Source organism: Myotis daubentonii, chromosome 16 (genome assembly GCF_963259705.1).
Source record: "Myotis daubentonii chromosome 16, mMyoDau2.1, whole genome shotgun sequence".
Lineage (NCBI taxonomy): Eukaryota > Metazoa > Chordata > Mammalia > Chiroptera > Vespertilionidae > Myotis > Myotis daubentonii.
The window spans coordinates 44,016,969-44,032,653 of NC_081855.1; the positions used below are offsets into that span (position 1 = coordinate 44,016,969).

General features: G+C 41.1%; 1 protein-coding gene and 2 long non-coding RNA genes across 5 annotated transcripts in view; 2 read left to right on the forward strand and 1 right to left on the reverse strand.

The window, feature by feature from the left end:
• LOC132218772 (uncharacterized) overlaps window positions 1–10,441 on the forward strand; it is a 46,559-nt gene extending 36,118 nt beyond the window's left edge. Inside the window, exon 2 of the long non-coding RNA XR_009449260.1 lies at window positions 10,318–10,441. This is a non-coding gene — a long non-coding RNA (uncharacterized LOC132218772). The remainder of the gene's footprint in view (window positions 1–10,317) is intronic.
• LOC132218786 (uncharacterized) overlaps window positions 1–15,685 on the forward strand; it is a 449,343-nt gene that overhangs the window by 177,296 nt on the left and 256,362 nt on the right. The gene's annotated exons all lie outside the window — the stretch shown is intronic.
• LRRC37A (leucine rich repeat containing 37A) overlaps window positions 1–15,685 on the reverse strand; it is a 28,451-nt gene that overhangs the window by 9,216 nt on the left and 3,550 nt on the right. For 2 of the 3 annotated variants that reach the window (XM_059670473.1, XM_059670472.1), the window contains exons 1-8: window positions 13,164–15,050; window positions 10,639–10,710; window positions 9,681–9,752; window positions 7,548–7,619; window positions 7,199–7,279; window positions 3,725–3,796; window positions 2,859–2,933; window positions 1,856–1,971 (exon numbers count right to left, since the gene is read on the reverse strand). In XM_059670473.1, coding sequence (XP_059526456.1) covers window positions 1,856–1,971; window positions 2,859–2,933; window positions 3,725–3,796; window positions 7,199–7,279; window positions 7,548–7,619; window positions 9,681–9,752; window positions 10,639–10,710; window positions 13,164–14,347 — 1,744 coding nt within the window. In that variant the 5' untranslated portion in view covers window positions 14,348–15,050. Of the gene's footprint in view, window positions 1–1,855; window positions 1,972–2,858; window positions 2,934–3,724; window positions 3,797–7,198; window positions 7,280–7,547; window positions 7,620–9,680; window positions 9,753–10,638; window positions 10,711–13,163; window positions 15,051–15,685 lie in introns of those variants that run through there. The other variant, XM_059670474.1, reaches the window with a different exon arrangement.

The window sequence follows — 15,685 nt, forward strand, 5'->3', positions numbered from 1 at the left end:
CTTCCATATATCCCAGCCGCCATAACAGAAGGCTCTATACAGAAAAAAACACTATGTCCATTCTTGCTCTTTGCTTAAATATAGGCAGGCCTCTGGGATATAGATTTGCCAAGTTTGTGTGCCACTGTGGAATGGTCAATAAATCTATGGAATAATACTTGGGGAAAGAGCAACTTAAAAAATACATATTTTTATTGATTTCAGAGAGAAAGGGAGAGGGAGAGACAGAAACATCAATGATGAGAGAATCATTGATCGACTGTCTCCTGCATGCCCCCTACTGGGGATCAAGCCTGCAACCAGGGCATGTGCCCGTGACCATAATCGAACCCGGGACCCTTCAGTTCCTGCACAAAATACCACGTGCGGGTGCACATGTACAGTGCGATTGAAACTTTGTGGCCCATGCGCAGAAGTCGGTATTGTGTAGAAGAGCCACACTCAAGGGGCCAAAGAGCCACATGTGGCTCGGGAGCCGCAGTTTGCCGACCACTGGGCTTGGGTGAAAAGAGCAACTTTTGTCAGATGCCTACTTTGCTTTCATTTCATGTCATTTCTTATATTTTCAGCTTGACTTGGGGAACCATCCAAAGCTTCTAACTGCATGAAGGTCAAATGTACCATTGTGCAGCTGGGGTTTTTTTCCAGAAAAGTTACAAATATTGCTGGTGGTGGTGAGGGCCAGAGAAGGGGGTAAGCGTCCTGAGAAAGAGGGAACATGGGTTTGCGGAGAGCCCCAACTTGAAACCAAAGACCTGGCCCTAGTGACAGCGCTTAGCACTTTCTGACCTTGTTTTTACTCACCTGTGAAAGGAGATTAAAATGCCTGTTCTGCCCACCCTTGAGGTAAAAGGGAGTAATATAATTGGTCAAAACATTGTTTTGAAAAATAAGCAACAGCATTATTATTTATGATGTGCCCCAGATCACTGACAGAGACCTGTGCTATCTGGGCATGAAAGCACATTTTGGTGGTTATCAAGTAGGTGCCAATAGCCTAATATGTAGGAAGGTACTTACAAGCACCTGTGTGTTTGGTGGATAGAAAATCTTGTGTTTCAGAGCAAGTTCAGAGTCGGATGGTGTAAGGCGACCGCTGGTCTAAGGATACAAGAGCCCTCCCATCCATTAGAAGGGCTGGGTGGAAGCTTCTGGGGATGGATTCAGAAACTCAAATTCCAAATAAAATAGCATCATTTGTACTCTTTTTTATAAAATTGCAAAAATAAACAAAATAAAGATGTATCTAGCCCTAACCGGTTTGGCTCAGAGCGTCAGCCTGCAGGTTGAAGGGTCCCAGGTTCGATTCCGATCAAGGGCATGTACCTTGGTTGCAGGCACATCCCCAGCGTGGGGTGTGCAGGAGGCAGCTCATCGATTTTCTCTCTCATCGATGTTTCTAACTGTCTATCCTTCTCCCTTCCTCTCTGTAAAAAATCAATAAAATATATATTTTTAAAAAGATGTATCTATACCTGTCCTACAAGGCAAAGGGCAATTGAAACCTCATGCCTACAAAACCAGTTTACAAACTGACACACTAATGAACAAGTTCTCATTTGTAAGTAAAGCACCAAGCAGAGAGCACAACACACACTATGTGGCCGTTGATGTTAACTCCCTTCCCCTTCCACTCTCCCCTCTCTATTCCTCTCTTGTTCTTTATCTGACTTTGAGCAAGGTGTAGTTCTTAGAAATCTAGGCAGTTGAACTCTGAATGAATGAATAAAAACAATGCAGTTACATTATTTGTTTAAAAATTTATGATCATTGCTTAAAAATAAAAAATAAAAAATAAAAAATAAAAACATAAAAAAATTTTTTTAAAGTTTATCTTTGGGCAATTCAGACTCACCACAAGGTATGTTTTTCAGACATTCAGTGTCACAATGCAGTTTGACTGTCTTGGCAACAGTCTCAATATTATTTCTAAATTGACAGAGGCAGCAGGTCAAATGGCTAGGTAAGATCCTATAAATGGAAACACAGAGAATTAAATTAGTGACAAAGGAGTTACTTGAGCTGGTAGACCAAGGCTACCACAGAGCTGTGAAGAAAAGAATTGTTGGGGCTACCCTGGCCGGAGTTGCTCCGTGATTAGAGTGTCAGCCTACACAATGAAGGGTCTTGGATTGGATCCCAGCCCCAGTCAGGGCAAGTACTGGAGGCAACGGATGGATGTGTCTCTCTCACATCAATGTTTCTTTCTTTCTCTCTCTCTCTCTCTCTCTCTCTCTCTCTCTCTCTCTCTCTCTCTCCCCTCTTCCCTTCTTCCACCCTCCCTTCCACTGTGTCTGAAAATCAACGGGAAAAATATCCTCAGGTGAGGATTAAAAAAATTTTTTTGAAATCAATGGAAAAAAAGATCCTTGGGAGAGGATTAACAACAACAAAAGAGTTGTTTGGGTGTATCGCCTGAGCAGTTTGGTAGGGATCAGCTGGCCATTTGCTACTCTTGAATATAGTAAATAAGTAGAGTGGAGGACAGAAGTGCCCAACAGAAGGATAAGAATGGTAGTGGGTATGGAGTGCCTAGAATAAAGGTGACAGGCATTAGAATTGGCTGACACTAACAAGTAGTTTAATTCAGAAGTATCTCCTTTTCCCAACCGAAAGGTCTCACTTTGGGTTGAGAATACACAGGAAGAGGGAAGACTTCTAAGAAGACTCTGGATAAGTCCCCATCTTATGGAGTCCCTTCTCAATTCCTAATTGTGAATGGTACATATATTAGAAATTACTCTGGGCATAAAACACTTTATGTGGTTACCTGGCCTCAAGAAGCCTGACTTAAGAAAATCATAAAAGAAGGCGAAAGAACGACTAAGTGAAAATAAATATAAGAAAAATCAACTTACAATTTTTCCAACTGAGGGGTCATCATGAGGATGCTCACAACTGTTGTAAGTGACACTTGTGTCCTCCCCATGTCTCTGGAGGAGAAAGCCCAGACATGCATGATATAAACCCCGAGACAAAAGCTGTGCACTAAGACACTTAGCACCCTAACCGGTTTGGCTCAGTGGATAGAGCGTCCGCCTGCGGACTGAAGGGTCCCAGGTTCGATTCCGGTCAAGGGCATGTACCTTGGTTACGGGCATATCCCCAGTAGGGGGTGTGCAGGAGGCAGCTGATCGATGTTTCTCTCTCATTGATGTTTCTAACTATCTCTCTCCCTCTCTGTAAAAAATCAATCATATTCATATATATATATATATATATATATATATATATATATATATATGACACTTAGCAACATGTGAGTACTTCAATTCTGGCTTCTGTCAAAGCCAAAGATGATAATTTCAGAGAGCTCTTCTTGAAGAAATTTAAATTTATTTGTGTCATCAAACGAACGACCTTGGTGATACAATCTTTTTTCTTTTATTAAAACCGCTATCCTACTTCTCATTCTCTATTGTGCCCACCACTTGATTACTCTTTTAATACGTAACACACAACTTCTTTCTTTTTTCTTTCTGAGGTCAACAGTATTTCTACATGCATCTACATGTTCCAAATCTGTATGTGTTCTTCAATGCCGCTCCCTTCCTCTGTTGGCTGTCTTGTTCATATGCATTCTTTCTTAATCATTTTTCTGTGCCAATAACTCCTATCCAATCACCCAGTTAAAATGTAAATTATGACCTTTTAGTCAAAACACAAAGTACTTAATCACTGATGAAAGTAAGAAAGCAGAAATCATCTCATGAGCAATACTTACAAATATTTTAATGCTGGCAATTTAAAAAGATATGGATCGTGGACAGCTGTCAGAGGATTACGATCGAGAATTCTGAAAAATGCAATGGAATGAAAATTATCTACATTTTCAATAATTGCCATGAAAGTTTATATTCGTTTTGTTGGTACAAAACTTGAAGGTTGAAAAAAAATAACTTTCTGTCTTTATCCATATAAATCACCCTTAGAAACCGTACAGCACTCCTTTTCAGAGAAGTAAAAGGAGGAGGAGGAGGAGGAGGAGGAGGAGGAGGAGGAGGAGGGGGAGGAAGGAGAAAAGTAGACTGCATAGGGGGAAAACTGCTGAAGAACTTTTCAGAATGAAAACCCTAGAAGTGACTATGCTCTATAGGAAATACTTTTTCTAGTGTCCTTCATAATTTAAGGGACTTTTCTTTCATCTCTAGAAATTAAAATAATTCCATAGTTTAAACCACCCAGTTAAAGACAAAAATAGGACTAATTCCTTGGTTTTGAGCCAAAGAAGGGATAAATCTAAGAGGACCTGGTGAAAGCCATGCTCCCATCACATACTCCCATGTTTACTCTTGTATCACAGGCCTGCATCGTATGTAATCACCTGCTTACTTGTACGTTTTTTGGACCGTTAGCCCCTTGAGGGCAGGGACCACAATGTGTCTGACATAGTGCCTGACATTTACTAGGTATTTAATAAATGTTTGTTTAATAAATAAATGACATTTTATTTATATATCAATACAATGAACAAATTTGTTTTTGACACAAAATTTCATTTCTAATGGTAAAATAAATTTTCTCCTCAATTCTTTAAAACAAAACAAATAAACAAAAAACAAAACAAGGAGAAACAGGATGAAAAGAAAACCTGTCTTTAGGTTAACTCTACTCAGGAATTATTAGTGGCCTTAGCTGGTTTGGCTCAGTGGATAGAGCATCAGCCTGCAGACTGAAGTGTCGAGGGTTTGATTCTGGTCAAGGGCACATATCTGGGTTGCAGGCTCGATCCCTGCCGTGCGGGAGGCAAAAAATCGATTGTCTCACATTAATGTTTCTCTCTGTCTCTCCCCTCCCTTCTACTCTCTCTAAAAATCAATAGAAAAATATCCTCAGGTGAGGCTTAACAACAACAAAAAAGAATCATTAGTGTACTTTTACAGAATATTAGAAAGATAATTATCACAGCTAATACCAATTAGGCTGCTGGGCATCTGTGATGAGCATTTCACATTTAATCCTCACAGTAACCTTATTGATAAATATTATTACCCTATTTCACAAATGAGGAAACTGAGGCACAGAGAGGTTATATAAGTTGCCCTAGGTTATCAAACTAGTAAGAAGCAGAGCTGGAATTTGAATTCAGTTCTGACTTGAAAGCCTGTGTTTAGCCTGTATGAAGAAAAGGAGTTTAAAATAGTTGTTAGTTCAACCTTAATTTTGAGGCTACCGAACAAGAAATACCTTTTCAAATGTCATGTACCCATCTGGGAGAGAAAATTACATTTTCTCTTTTTATTTCTGTTTCCTAATCACCTCCCATGATTAAATATTTAACTAGCTTGTAGTCGTTGAGACTTTAGAGATTTAAAACTGTGTGTAGGTAAATCAGTGAAAATGGTGGAGTAAGGCTCCTGAAAATTCATCCCTAAAAAGGGCAACATAAAACAGCTGGCAAAAATAGAATCAACTTTTTCAAACTCTGGAAATTTAACCAACAGGCTTACAGGAATTCAGGGGACATTTATTCAAGAAAAATTAATCATAAGAACAGTAATCTGTATTGCTTGAACTCATTTTAGACCTTTGCTCTCCCTCCCATGGGTAACCCTGGAAAATAGTCCACATCCCCAGTACAGGCAGAAACAAAATCTCATTCCCAAAGAGCTGTCTCGCGGTCCCTGGAAGACCGCACTCGAAAGACTTGTCTTTGACCTGACTGAGAGCTGCCTCTGCCAAAAGCCTCTCTCCTCAGGGGAAATGTTTTTGAAAACAATTACAGGTAAATGTTTTAACATGGCAGCCACTGAGGCAATGTATAACAGCACAGAAACACAAAAAATAGCCTAACCAAAAAACTTAAAAGTAAAAGCTGAGAAATGAGGTGTCCATAGAGACTCTGAAGTTCTCTAACCTATGTCTGGAAAACCATGAGACATATTCCTGGGAATCTAGAAAAAAACAATAGGGCTAATAAATGAGTTCAGCCAGGTTGCAAGGTACAAGACCAATATGCAAAAATTAACTATATTTCTATACACAATGAGTAATAGAAAAATAAAATGAAGAAAACAATTCCATGTATAATAGCATCAAAAAGAAGGAAATACTGAGGGAAAAAATTAACCAAAGAAGTGCATGACTCATACACTAAAAATTACAAAATACTGTTCAAAGAAATTCAAGAAGATCTAAATAAATGGAAAGACATGCTCTGTTCACTGATCAGAAGGTAATACTGTTAAAATGGCCAAACTCCCCCAAATGATGTGTGGTTTCAAGCAATCCCTATCAAAATCGCAACTGACTTCTTTCCAGAAAGTGACAAACTAATTCTAAAATCATATGGCAATTCAAGGGACCCAGAATAGCCAAAACAATCTTGATAAAGAGGAACAACGTGGGAGGACTCACACATCCTGGTTTCAACACCAAATTTTGGGGTCAGTTTTGTGGTTTCTGTTTTCTTGACACTCGACTATTTGAAGTCAACACTAAAAATTAATTTGTTTGCCTCTACTCGTACAGCTGTACCTACAGCTGTGAACAGACAGGATTTTCTAGAGCAATGCAGAGTGATGGGATGGTTTCCTTCCAAGAGTCGGGAAAGAAATTGGAATGGGGCTACAGCTATTTATTTTTTTCTTTATATTTTTTCACACCACACCTTAGCATACACAGCCATATTCACTTCAGAGGCATATACTTTCTGAAAAATAATGTTCTGGGTGATTGGGGAGAGAAGGACCCTGTGGCAGATTTTTAGGAATTCTTTCTGCTTTGCCATTTATTAGTAAAAGAGACTCCTGGCTGAGGAAACACCCACACCTTTTGCTCCCTGGAGAACTCTGAGCTAAACTTAATTATTTCAGTTCAATGTTGCATATATTTAGAAACTTTGCACATGAACAGGAATCAAAGTTAAATTCAGATGTAGAATTTCAAGGACCATTCATATATCGGAGCAGCAGCACCACTGGGATTCCCATGACGATGCTACTTTGAATGTTATGTGCTTGGTGCCTTCTATTGCCCGGGCCAAAGGTCAGCACTAAGGAAAGCAGACAGTGCCATATGTGAGTTAGACAAGTCTCTTGGTCTCTTTGTACCTTAGTTTCCTCATTTGAATAAAAAATGAATGGCTCTTAAGCCATACTTTTCAGAATTCAAACTGGGCTTACATCCAGCTAACCAATCACTGTATGATGTTGTTACACATAGCTTTTTACATATGTTTATCTTCTACTTCACTTACAACTTGTGTAAAAACTTCATTCCATGCCAGGCCCGAAATGTTCCAAAGCTCACTTTTGTGATTAAATTGCAACCAAGATTTCTACAAAAAGACATAAGCAAAAGAAGACAAAAAGTATTATTTCAGATCATTTATCTTTTGGCAGTGATTCTAATTTATGTCTGATAAAACAACCTCAATACTCCCTCCACACACTAAATAAATCTCTCTGTAGAAGAGATTTGCTTATGATTTATGGTTTCATGTTTATATATGTGGTACATTAGATACAAAACAGTGAATAACCATGAGGTTTAAAATTAAGTTTTATAAAAATTATAAAAATAATGAAGTTATATTTATAACTTACATATATCGCAAATAAGGTAGTGATGCAAATGTATTCCTTTCAATAAATTGTATTTTATTGCAGGATAAATCTCTAGAAAAAGTAAAAGAAAAATAGTGCCTCAATTAGCCACTAGATATCTAATTAGTAGGAATAATTGGTAGAGGTTAGAAAATGATAATATTGAAAATGCAACTTTAGTCTAAACTCAAAATCTTAGGAATTGTGATTTGAACCTTTCAGAGCCCCTAACCTTGCCCTCGCCTCTCTCATTTTCATAATCTTCATAAATATGCAACTGAAGATCTTGATAGAATTTAAAGGTAATCTTTCCTGAGAGCAGAAGAATCAACTAGACAACCTTTTATGGTCCCATCAAATTATCAAATTTAGATTATGAGCTCAAACGTTATCTGTTCATATGTATTTATAAATGTATAATATTAAAAGAAATAGTCTCACATTTACACACCTTTCTGGTTTAATTCTGTTTGTCTAAGCCAATTCAATATCAGATGAAAAAAAAGATGCCTTTTCACATAACTTGAAAGGAAGTTACTTCTCTAATACTACAGAACTTTGAACTAACTCAGAATGATACTTTCTATTATATTAATAGAAATTCATTTTTTATTTTACATTGCTTTAAGAATCCGTGAATGTAATTGCTTCAGTTGTACAGTGGTGGGGCAACAGAAAACAACATGGCACTGAATTTTTACTTGAAAACACCCACTGTTGTCTATACTTGGCTCTCTTACTTCCATTGATTCCACTTTAGTCCCTCACTTTTCACCTGGATGGGTATAACTGTTTTCTGACTGGTATTTCCCTCTGTAATCTCCTCCTTTCTAATCCATCCTGCACACAGTCACTAGATTAGCTCTCCAGAAGTGACTCTCAAATACCAGCCAGCATCACTTGGGAACTTACTGAAGATGCAAATTCTCAATCCTCCTCTGGACCTACTGAATCAGTAACTGTGGGGTGCAGCTTGAGTTTTAACAAGCCCTCCAAGTGATTCTGTTGTAGGCTAACGTTTGTCCTAGAGCACTGGTGTGATAACATGGTAGCTTGGCATTCAAAGCCTTAGATGATCTGATTCTAAATTCCTACTCTCTCTACTTGTACTCTACAATGTATTTTTTCCGTGTCTTGCCTTTCCATGTGCTCCTTTTGCAAGCTTATTCTACCCAAGATGTCTGTCTGATGATCCCCAAGGGCCCTTCAAGGTCCTGTTCAAAAAGCTACTCTAGTAACATCTTTGCTAATCCAACTTGAAGTCTCTTTTCCCTCTGCTGTAACCAAAACCAATTGATAGCTCTCATTGCCCATATCTATTTCCTCATTTTAAAAGTTATTTTTGCATCCTATTTCTTCTGAGAATAACTCCTTGAAAGTATGCACTCAGTCTTGCTCATTTGCATTGTCTACTATGTTAAAAACAGACATGTGAACATATGAAAATTCAAATATCTCTCTCTGTATAAAAGGCTAATATGCAAAGTGTCCCCTCGGGAGTTCAACCGGGAGAACAGGAGTTCGATTGCTCGCTATGACACAAGTTGACCACCAGCGGCAGTGCAGAACAAAGGAAGGCCCTGGCTGGCAGCCAGCAGCCGGGGAAGGAAGGCCCTGGCCAGCAGCTAGAAGGCCCCAATTGGCCTTGATCGCCAGCCAGGCCTAGGGACCCTAACCATGCACGAATTTCATGCACTGGGCCTCTAGTTTATGAAATAAACAAAAAATCATTCTTAACTTAAGGGTTGTAAAAACACATACACCATAGGTCCAATTTGATCATGGACCCTAAACTAAATATAAACATGAGCAGATGGTATATGAACACTTATATAACAAGGCTCATATGGGTGTGTATAATTACTTACACCATATTACCACTTTTCCTCTATAACTGAAGAGTTTTTCTATATGTATCTTGTCCATATGATTAAAAAAAAGAAAATGCATAGGAGATATTAAGTGCTAGAGATGGGCTGGAGCCCTACACAAACTTACAGAATTGTAGAATTTTATTGATGGGAGAAATTGTAGAGATAATCTGTTTTGAAACCCTTATTTATTTTATCGATAACATAACGAAAAACTCAAATAGAAACAAAAACACAACCCAAATAAATATAATTAACTTACAAACTCTGAAGGAACATCAGGCCTTCGAATGAATCCTTATGTAATTCTCTCAAATTATTTCCACTGAGATTTCTGAAAAATGAAAAGGTTATTTCTGGATCAAAATGCAAAATAACTACAACTATTTACTGCACAGAAATATATATGGGGTAATGGTGCCATTATTATGTCTTTTATTAATAATTCAGAAGTCATTTATGACAATCTGTTCAAGTTGAACTAGTAAGATGACACACAAACTGTCATGAAAAATACCAGGTACTTTGATGTAAATATTTTTCCTCAAATCACTTATGTGCCTAAATAGACTTTTCTACAAATCAATATTTAAAAAATGAGCAAAAAAGGGCAGGGCAAATTCAGGGAAGAAATACAAATGTTCAATACATACATAAAAGTACTTAAGTTCACAATTAATCAGAAAAATTCAAATTTATTCACCTATTAGATCAGCCAAAAACTGGAGACTATGCAGTGGTGAAAAGGTAGAGGGAAATAGATGCTGTCATGGCCCACTGATTGGAGTGTAAATTGGCACAACTTCTTTGAGGGCAATTAAAATATATCAGCCCTGCTGGCGTGGCTTAGTGGTTGAGCGTCGAACTATAAACCAGGAGGTCAGGGTTGAATTCCTGAGTTGTGGGCTTGATCCCCAGTAGGGGGTGTGCAGGAGGCAGCCAACCAATGATTCTCTCTCATCATTGATGTTTCTATCTCTCTCTCCCTCTCCCTTTGTCTCTGAAATCAATAAAAAAATATTTTTTTAAAAAAGAGGGCCTGCCAAATTTAATTTTTAAAACAAACAGAAATGCAATCAATAGTGATTGATTTGGGACATGGGGGGGGGGGGGGGAAATACCATTTATCAGAGTTACTGACCTCAAAATTCTGGACCAAGAAGGATCGTACAATGCAGCTAGTTATTTTTTGTATTCATTTTTGGAGAGAATATACTCACAGTTTTGCAACAAAATGGTATGGCTTCCATGTATCTTTATTGATGTAAGAAATTAAGTTTCCTTGCAAGTTTCTGTGAAGAAACAATTAATATCCTTGAATAAGTAGGAAAAGAATAAACAGAATAAGTAAAACATCATGGCAACCTTGTGGGGAATATTCAAATGCAGGAAATACCAGTCTTCCAATTTCCACAGCTATCAGCTTCCCAGTTTGCACAATTAACAAAGACAATTTGTAATGAGGCAGCTCCTCAGAACCTGAACTTCTCTTGGATGGGTAATGCCAGTTAAGACTTGGAATGCACTTTCTAAAATCTAAAATGACTTCTAAAAAAAAAATATTTACAAATTTAAAATAAATAAAATGACTTCTACAAATCAATGAGAAAAGAATAATTCAACAGAAAAATTGCAAAAATTTATCATTATCAGTAAATAAACATAAAGAAACCTTATGCCAGGCCACACCACAGCTTTGGCTCAGTGACTCTGTGGAAATCTCTCCAGGTCTTAGAAGGATAAGGGCAGTTAGAAATGAGACAATTAATATGGAAAGCTCTCATAGACATATTTGACAGGGAAAAGCACAAATCATTGAACAAGGAGTAAAGTATTAATATTTTAGGGGAAAATGCAAAAAGAAAGAAAGAAAAAAAGAAAGAAGGAAGGAAGGAAGGAAGGAAGGAAGGAAGGAAGGAAGGAAGGAAGGAAGGAAGGAAAGGGAAAAGGAAAGGGAGGAAAAGAGATTGGATGGAAGGATAGACACACACAAAATGCTAACAGGAGTGGGAGAGGGTGGGACTTTCACATTTTATACTACTGTATCTACTTCTGTGACATTTAAAAACACACAGTGAGACTATGTCTATGAATTACAAGTGTTTAAAAGAAGCTGTTCAATTCCTGAGGTTCAGGTTCAACCACTAACTCTGTGGATGACTTTGAGCCTTTACCTTTAGCTTGTCCTCTTCCCTCAGCAACAACGTACCTATTCAGTTTACAGACACATTTTCCAGGAAGGTCAGAAAAAGCCAAACACCTACCTACCTGCCCCTCTGCCTAGGGGACATTGCCACTCCACCGAAGCCTTCCGGTTACTTATGGTCACCAATAAAAGATGGCCAAACTGGACTCATCTCCCTCACACAGGCTCTCCTTCCCAACCGACGGATGTCCGCCTGTCATATCACCATTGTTCTCATCATCCAGGGCAGAAGTTTTACAGGGTCATATGTGATTTTTCTCTTTCCTGTACATTCCATCTCCCATCTCCAGTCAGTCACCAAACCTTATCAGTTGTTCCTTTATAGTGTTCCCAGGGTTCTCTTTTTACTCCTATCACAACTACTCTGATTCAGCGCCTTCCCACTTCACTCCTAGATTTTGCTAGCGCATTCTATTTGGTCTCCCCGAATCAAGCTTTCCTTTCTAGATAGCTCTACGCATGGAATCGAAAATAATCCTATTTTAATCATCTGTCTCTCTCACTTGAAAACTTCCAGCGGCTCTCCCAATCTCAGTGTAACTTCCAAACCCCTATAGCTGAGAGCCAAGGTTTTTCATAATCATTATTTTTCACTGCTTCCCAAACCAATTCTTTACAACCAGACTGGTCTATTACTCCAGCCATGCCTCTGCGTAGACTGCACTCATTAGTTCTCTGTTTAACAAACCATAGCCATCCTTTAAATCCCAGCTAACGTTCTGGCTTATCCATACAGCTTTTCCTGACTTCCACACCCCAATGACTATAGATTCTGCTGAAGTACTGCACCTCTGGTCTGTATCTTTTAGTACTTAATTATATGTTACCTCCTTTTTTATGCATATTCTCTTTCTTCCCACCTACCATTGTCATGTTCTGTAGACAATGTCACACTTCTGTGGCTCCCACAGTACTTAGCCCTGGGTTGGATACAAAATGGGTGATACACATAGAAAGCCAGGAGGCAAAGATGAGTTCTGGATATAACTGAGGGATTTAATAATAATAATAGCTAACACATACATATGTTAGGCACTGACACAAGTACTTTACATATATTCACTCATCTAACTCTTACAACAATCCTATGAGATGGCAACTATCATTATCTTCATTTTACAGATGAGGAAATTGAGTCCCAATACTAATAAATGACCTCCCTAGGCTCAAATCTAGTCACTCTGGCTCTAGAATCTCTCTTCTTAACCGCTCTGTTTTATCACTACCAGTGAGATGGGGAGAGAGCCATGTTGCTGTAAAGAGGATGGAGCAAAAGTGGGAGGTAATTAGAGGTTAAGGAATAAAATAATGGGACTAAAACATGGGTAAGGAAAAATAATATGGGCAATTAAAGGACTGGTGAAGGAGGAAACAATAGTAAGAAGGAGAATGAAGATAAGAAATAGTCGACAAACACAAGACAACAGGGTGTCAGTCAATGTGGGTTGGAGAAGATGAGGAAAGCCAAGGAAGACCTCAGGGAAAAGGCTGCCGTGTCAGGTAGGATGCAGAGAACAAAAGAGGAAAGGCAGTTCTTACAAGACAGAGAAGGTGCCCTCGTAGCTGTTGGGCTCTGGCACAGGCACTCTGCGGAGCCTCTCCGTTGGGCCGAGACCAGTACAGGACAGCGTCCCATTGCTGCAGGCGCAGAGCTCACATATGTTCGTGGTGGCACTCGGTTCAGTCTTTGGAGGAAGTGTCTCAGATGACTCTGGTTGCGGAGTTATTCGAACTTCCAGGTCCAGAGGCAGAACAGTGCTTTCAGTCAAGGCTGGCTGCAGAGCCGGAACCGTCTCTGGATGTGGAAGCGGCACCTCAGGGTGCTTCGGAGGAGCTGTCGTCTGCTGCAGGGCTGCAGCCTCCAAAGGAGGCTGAGCTGCGGTCTCCGGCTGCAATGGAGGCGAGCCTGTCTCCGCAGGGGGCGTTGGAGGGGTCCCCTGCTGGGTGGGAGCTTTGACTTCCTCTGCGGACTTTGGAGGATGATCTGAGACCTCCTGCCCAGTTACAAACAGTTCACTCTCCTCAGTGGACTCCGGAGCTACCAACACCCCCAGGCCCACATCTTTAACCTTCATATGGGACAGCGCTGGATGCTGAGCTTCACCCGAACCTAGAGGTGAGACTGTCACCTCACGATGGACCGAAGGTTGAGCTGCAGCATCTACAGAGGATTTTGGAGGCTGGGCTCCCCCCTTCTGATGGACTGAAGAAGGTTCTACACCGGCCAGAGGCACGTGAGGCAGAAGGGAGCTCTTCCACTGGGTCGAAGATTCGACATTTTCAGCCGGGATGGGATGCTGATCTGGAATTCCTTGGTGGACTGACCACGGTTTCAGAGGCTCGGAGGACAGTGTAGACGGAGCTGAGGCCTCTAGTTGGGGCGGGACCTGAGCTGAAGTCTCCGCCTGGGTTGAGGAGGCTTCGGCTTGCTGAGCTGGGGCCCCCCAAAGGGTTGGAGGGTGTTTCACCTCCTCAGGGGCCTCTGTAGGCAGAGCCAAGTCTTCTTGTTGGAGGAACAGAGATGTAACCTCTTTTAAGGCATTTGAAGTCTCAGGTGGGGGGGTTTGCTGATCCAAAGGCCAGGGCTCGGTTGGGCCCGAGGGGATGGAGGTCAGCAGGACAGGGTCCAGGGTCAACTCTGAAGGCTGAGCTGCCTGGACCAGCAGCCACAACAGCTGCCACATACACAGGGGCCATGGGGCCCAGAGGTGCAGCCCAGACATGACAAGCAGAGGTCCGGGGCAAAGGGAGCGACCCAGCCGAGTGGGTCACAACGAGGGACTCAGGGAAGTGGGGCACAGAGAGCAACCCAGGTGAGTAGGGTGAGTAGGGCACGAGTGATCCGGGTGAGTGGGCCACCGCGAGTGACCCAGGCACTGGACGGAAGCCCAACAATTGGCAGCCTTGTCACAATTGGCATCTGTGTCATGCGTGTGCCCCTTAGCAACCAAACACCCCTCCCCCGCCTCAGGTTCCAACCTTTAGGCAACCTTTGTTACCATTGTTCTGAGCGGCTGCAGGAGAGTGAGCCTTTTCCCAGAATCACCAGGGACCAACCACCTCCCACTAAGCCTCCCCTCCCCTCACAGTGAGGCAGGATTAGACCCTGTGGCTCCAGACACCAGCAGCCCAGGGGCGGGGGTGGCAGGGGTTTTAAATGAGGTGGGACTTTGGGAGGTGCTGCAGAGCTTCCCAAGGAATCCACAGAGCCTGGCATCCCAGGAAATTCAGAAATGCTAGTCCAGTTCGGGCAATCTGAACCCCTCAAAGCTGAAATAGGAGAGACATTCTTCCTCCTCTGGGCCGTACTGCTAAGCAAAGCAGCTGACCTACAAAATGGACAGCAGTTAGGGTGGTGGGGAGGCGGACACACTTTACAGTTCTAAAACGTTGCCATTTCCTCAAAATTTGTAGGATCCGTGTCTGATTCTTTGTGTGTGTGTGTGTGTGTGTGTGTGTGTGTGTGTGTGTGTGTGTGTGTGTGTTTGCGTGTCTGATTCTTAATTTACCACTCTATTAGACAGGGGCTACCACTGAATCAGTGATGTCTCCAAAATGTCTATAGGTGGGGTTTTGGAGGGTGAGCAATTCGTTTTGGGAAAGAGAGTCTGAAACCAAGTGAATTACCCTTTACTATGGTATGGAAAAATATTCGTGCGTTCCCTCCTCCCCCGCCATTCAACACAGCCATTAATCTAGAAGAGTAACAAACAGCTGCTTTTCTGAGCTCTACCCTGTGAGCATACATGGAGAAGGCACCTAAAAGCCCTGGCCAGTGTGGCTCAGTTGGTTGGAGCATCATCCTGTGCACCAAAAAGTGGCAGGTTCAATTCCCAGTCAGTGTACACACCCAGGTTGTGGGTTTGGTTCCTGGTTGGGGCTTATGTGAGGACAGCTGGTCAGATCAATGTTTCTCTCTCACATTAATGTTTCTCTCTTCTTCTTCCTCTTCCTCTTCCTCTTCCTCTTCCTCTTCTCTCCCCTCCCCTCCCCTCCCATCCCCTCCCCTCCCCTCCCCTCTCTTCTTTCCCTTCCTCTCTTTAAGAAGAAGAAGAAGAAGA